This window comes from Stegodyphus dumicola, chromosome 12 (genome assembly GCF_044657685.1).
Source record: "Stegodyphus dumicola isolate Sdum_Otavi_A_Nest chromosome 12, ASM4465768v1".
NCBI lineage: Eukaryota > Metazoa > Arthropoda > Arachnida > Araneae > Eresidae > Stegodyphus > Stegodyphus dumicola.
In genome coordinates this window covers 57,299,678-57,305,677 of record NC_140779.1, presented here as the reverse complement: position 1 = coordinate 57,305,677, position 6,000 = coordinate 57,299,678, and the positions used below count along the sequence as shown (strand labels likewise).

Here is a 6,000-nt window from a genome sequence, read left to right as displayed (position 1 = left end):
TACTCCGTGCTTTGAACTTATTCTCAAAAACGGGGTGGCTGCATGCTATCTCGACTTCGAAAAGGCCTTTGATAGAGTGTGGCATGCAGGTCTTCTGCATAAATTGAATAATTTTATGCTTCCAAACAGTTTCGTAAAACTCATTAGTTCCTATCTGAAAAACAGGACTTTTCAAGTTCGCTGCGGTGACGCCTTATCTGTCAGAAAAAGAATTCATAGCGGGGTCCAGCAAGGATCCGTTCTTTCCCCCCGGCTCTATAATGTTTATATCAATGATTTCCCGCACCCATTCAACACGAAAATACTCAAATATGCTGACGACACTGTAGTACTGACTGAATCCAGAAGTCCCCAGCTCGCTCTAAGTAATTTACAAATGCATCTCAATATGATCAATCACTGGTGCAAGACTTGGAAAATTAAGCTCAACGCCTCTGAATGTTGTATTGTGCTCTATCGGAGATACAAAACAAGGTTAAGAGTTAATACTGATATCTACTTAGATAGAACTCTAATCCCTGTAGCTAATTCCTATAAATATTTAGGTGTTTATATAGATAAGTCTCTCAACTTCAAAGATCATATTTCTTATATCTTAAACAAAGCAAATGCAGCCCTACATGGCAATTTATCCTATTATCGGCAAAAAATCGAAGCTCAGTCTAAAAATAAAGAAAATGCTTTACATATCTCTAATTCGACCGATCATGCTATATGCAGTGCCGGCATGGCCAATCGCCAATAAAACTGAGCGCAAAAAATTGGATATACTTCAAAATAAAATTCTACGTAGCATTGTGAATGCACCTTGGTACGTGAGTAACTCTATAATTCATAACGACTTGGATATTCCATCTGTGCATAACTTTATACTCATGACAGCTCACAACTTCTTCGAGAAGTTGAAGCATAGTCAGTATAACGCAATTAAACAAATGTTGGATTATGATCTAACCATTGAATATACTGTCAAACGACCAAGGACAATTCATCACAAATCGTTATGGTGGTAACTTGTAAATTTTAATTTTAAAATTTATTTGAACTCTAATTGGACTGTATCCTATTATTTGTGTTGCATCTTATACTTAAGTTAATCAAGAAATTTTTTTATTCAAGATTTTTATGTTACTATTTCATTTTTTTTTTAAATTATTTTGTATGAATTTTTACTTTATCGTATGATTCTACGAACTTTTGAACTTTTTACGGCCTATCTAACTACTGCATGCTTCTGAAGGACTTTGAACTCTTATGCCATTCACAGCTTCAAACTGTCTTCGCGCCATTTTCATGATGTCTCACTATTGCTTATCCTGCACTCTTACTAGCTATATTGAGCTCATTACCTGCATTTGCCATACAACTCACTGAACCTGCCTACATGCTTCAATTTAATGCCATTGCTTACCACTGCACAATTTTTATGATGAACGCCTACTTTCGTAAATATTAAGATATGCCTGCTCACGCAGCTGAATTTTCTTCGCCCACGGGTGTTGGTACTTCCCTAGTACCATTTATTTGAAAATATCTTTGCCTAGTGCACTTTAATGCGATCTACTGGCGAAAGCTCTTTAGTAGTTAATGACCAGAAAAAAGTAAGTCATAAGTCATAACTTATTCTCTTTTCAGCGCCCAAAAAGCAAACATCTGATGACAGCCGGAACACATCAAGCAGAATGCTTGATAATCTGGATAATCTCGTCATAAGTGTAACTTGGATTTGTAAACGTCAAAAGATGCGCAAACTGATATGCGCGTAAGACGGAAGGATCACATCATGATCCCAAAAGTTCTCTCCGTAGACGCTTGTGTGCGTCAAAGGAGTTTGTCCATGTGCTGTATCGAAATGGCAAATGTCACTCTACAAGAAGCGGAAAAAGTTTTTATTATTCATGGTGTTCAGGTAAATTCCACTGGAATTATTTTGTGCAGAATATTTTATATTACTTCTTTATACTGCAGTTTTTGGGATTTAAATTTAATCTTCAGTTTCGAAGGCCACTTACGGCTTGCAGAAAAGGTTTGGAAATTTTTGTCAACGTATTTACAAAAATCTCCTAGAATCCATATTGTTCTGTTACGAAACAAAACATGGAACAGCTTTGTAAATGGTCCTTTTGGCGGGTTTTCATCCGCAGAGAACCCGTTGGCGCCGTTGCATTTTTACTCGCCAAGCTCGCGGTTCATCCACGATGAGCCGTAAACGTGATTTTTAGTGCATGTAAGTTCAAGTTAGCAGACAAAACAATATATTAAGCATATGGTAGTAAAAATTCACAGATAATAAGCATGCAGATGTAAAACTAACCGGTTAAACGTGATATACGAAAATAAACCTGTCTTTTTTATAATATATTTCACAATACAAATAACCTTCAACAGTAATCAAATTTTCTTTAGTAGCATTGTTAATAAAACTAGAACTTTATACATTTTATTATTTTTCAAGAGTTATTTGAACTGTATTCCTTACACCAACAGTGGTTTGCTAATTTTGATGACCATGGGGATGCATCAAATTACTCTGTCGTCTTAGATAATCAATAATATTTTTTATTTCCATTTAATCAGTTATTTATGTCACACCTGCCATCCTCGAAAAGGTTATTATTAAAAAAGCATTAACAATATAGTTTCTTGTTAAAATTTAGCCATAAAAATTGGAGCCGAGAACCGGCATCTATCGACGAAAACTTCTTTAATTGTACGAAAATATTTCTATCTATTCGTTGTTAAAAAATTCAGAAAAAATAACTTGGAAAACAGAAAAAATACTAATAAATAAGAGAAGAAGAATATAAATCTCCAAATGCGAACAACGACAGTGATAATTCAACAAAATGAACTCAAGAGGAATGGTTGCAACTTCAAACAAGCGAATAGGATGAATCCGATAGTTTACCATGTTTGAACTATTATCGCCAAAGTTGGCGATGCGTACATTTACCGGGTTCTCTGCGGAAGTGCTTCCCTTTTGGCAACAAACTTCGGTCGCCAAAGTAGACCCGGCTTTGAAAATCGTAAAAAAGTGGCGGATTGTCAACAAAACCCAATATAGACTAAATAACAATCTTAAAAAATAAGCTCTTGATTAGAATAAACAGTCTTTCTCTAATTTCCATTTAATATTTACATTATATTAGTATTTAGCTAATATTTTTAATTTACAAAAGGTTAATTTTTATGTTATGAATAATGAAATTTACAAAAGGTTAACAAATTCATTTCAAACTAGTATATGTTAGTTTAGTTTCTTAGATTCTGTCATTAAAAGAAAATTAAAAAAAAAAAATCAAAGTGAACGAAATCAAATTAAATTATAACAAGTAAATTTTGTACCACTATTAGAAATACTTTTTATGATTAAATTTTGTAAATGGTAAAAATATTAAGAAGTGTGTATTTTTTAATCACTCAATTTATAACAAGTAATTTATGATTATAATTTAAAAGCTAAAATTAAATTACCATAATGAGTAAATTTTGTACCAATGGTAATTGTACACAACAACAATCATCATAACTGATGATTTGGAGTGATAAGCCACTGAACAGTGGTAGTTCAGGCTCCTATATGGAGTTTTTGTGGTTTTCCTTACATGCAATGTGAATCTGAGCCGGTTTCTCTTAAAATGTCCTTCTGCTGGCCAGCATATATATTTATTTTCTATTCATAAATACTCTTCTTATTTCTAAATCTTACTTAGGTGTTGCATCTATAGATCGAAAAATATGATCAATATGTATGCAAAATCCTGTTCAGTTTCGGAAAATATTAAATTAAATAATTTGTATATGATGCAAACATTTAAATAAAATAAATAATATGTATATGATGCAAACAAAAATGCATTACAGTATTTCTTGTAGTGAATAATTAATCAGGAAACAAAGTATAATGCAACATTCTTTTATTTTGTAATCATAGTTTTTTTATGTTTGGGATCATTACTGTCATTTTCCCCATTCGTTTTCCTACCAAAATCCAAATGAAGTTTTTAGTTTGTAAAACAAACCATGTTTTGCCTTTTGAGGCTACGTTACTAGGTTGCTAGATAAGATTTGTAGTCTTCAGTCTTGCATTATAATTGCTGATAGTTGAATTCCATGCCGGTTAAGTTTTGAACCAACTTTGCATTAAATTGTAGCCTTTGGCTACAAGTTTATTTGAATTTAAATTCTACATTTGAACTTAATTGTTATCATAAGTTATCTTGCCACAAGTGGTTGACTGAGTTGTAAGCACAAAGTGTGCCTTCTGTTCAGTACATTTAAATTTTATAATAGAATAAGAGTATATTTTAATAAAAATATATCTAAACTTTATAATAATTACATTTAAAGACATTGAAATTGGTATCTAAGTGCTTGCCATATAGTCAAATTTTTATATATAAATTGTACTCTTATTTTTATTATAGAATTATTTTATTACAAAAAATTCAGATTTCTGTTAGATTAAATGTTTAAGTAATGTAGAAAATTTGCATAAAAAGTCAACTGTTATATCAACATAACTATTAATAAAAGTAATAATACTCAGTGAAGGTTATTCATAAACAGCTACAGAGGCTGTTCGCACACTTTTTAGACGATTTTGGTAAGCGGTAATAAAAAATCGTTTGCTGCAAAAGAAGTAATTGGAATTGTACTAGGTTTTTAAAAGTCAAAATTATCGTCTGTGGCTTGAAAGTTTTGTTTTTATTCAAAGTGGCGAATTTAACAAAGCAGTGGTTCGAAGGCTACATTTATGCTCTTTCTGAAGAGAATTATGCATACTTCGTTATCCAAAAACGATGTGAGAGTCATGGTTTTGTGATATCTAAAGCGTCGATAGGTAATATCATCAGCAAGAAAGGAAAAAAACGTCAAATTAGAAGCCTCAAGTGGGACAAAAATTCCAAACAAGTATCCAAGGAAAAAACGGACATCTTCGACTATTGCAAAGGTATGTTGTTTAATGTTAAAAGGAAATCCCTCTAGTCAAAGGACAGTTGCAAAATCATTAAAATGCTCGGTGTCCACTGTAAACAAAATGATAAACGTTGATTTGAATCTTAAGAAAGCGAAAAAACGCAATTTGCATCATCTTCTTCCAAAGCATATCGCTGAACGCAGGACATGCTGCAGAATCCTATATGAGAAACATTTATCCAAAGAAAAATGAAAAACAATTATCACAATAGATGAAGCATGGGTGTATTTAAATGATTGTAACAAAAAAAAAAAAAAAAAAAAAAAAAAAGAGCCATTTATTATCATAAAAGGGGAAAAAAATTAAATACGTGGTTCAAAGAATCGAAAGAAAGTTGTGGGTAGAGTAGACTTTAAAGTACCGCTTGTATTATGGTGACGTTGTTGTTTGATTTATCGCCAAGTTGTTGTTTCATTTATGGTAGCCTGAGTAGTTGAATGTTATGGAAACCCTATTGTGATGTAATCAGGTGTATGATTCTGGGAAATTTTGAATCATGGGATGTTTTGTAAGCGTTTTTGTGGTGTGTGTTGGTATTATTCTTTAGACAGTAGAATGACCGAATGTTGTAAGATTAATTTGAAGTTTCTGTACGATTTGGAGCGAAAGGGGAAAAGAGCTTTAATTGACTGGTGTGTAAATGAAGGTTTACTTAGTAGCCATGATAAGTGTCCTGTATTTAGGAAGCATATGCATCTAGTCGAACGTAAAAACCGTTTAGATGGATTTGAATGGGTTTGTAGGAAGAAAGATTCATATGTGGTCACTATGTGAAGCGTTCAATCAGAAAGTGTACCTGCTTTAAAAAAAGTCATTTGAGTATGATTGATATTTTGATTTTTACGTGGCTCTGGGTGTACGAAGCGAACTCGAAAATCATGGTAAGTGAATATTTGCTTTTGGTAGTGCTTAAATGTATAACGTTTTTCCTTTTTTATGTTATTTTATTGTTTGGTTTAAAATGTATTTTATTGAGATTATGTATTTTTTGTTTGCCTATATTGTAGAATTTGGTGCTC

The 6,000-nt window shown here is 32.3% G+C and overlaps 1 protein-coding gene across 2 annotated transcripts in view; it reads left to right on the top strand.

The window, feature by feature from the left end:
* The first annotated feature begins 1,754 nt into the window (after positions 1 to 1,754).
* The window catches only part of LOC118202678 (exosome complex component RRP42-like), a 52,381-nt gene continuing 48,135 nt past the window's right edge, over positions 1,755 to 6,000 (top strand). For both annotated transcript variants that reach the window (XM_035374854.2, XM_085827737.1), the window contains exon 1: positions 1,755 to 1,909. In XM_035374854.2, the coding sequence (XP_035230745.2) occupies positions 1,757 to 1,909 (153 nt within the window). In that variant the 5' untranslated portion in view covers positions 1,755 to 1,756. The remainder of the gene's footprint in view (positions 1,910 to 6,000) is intronic.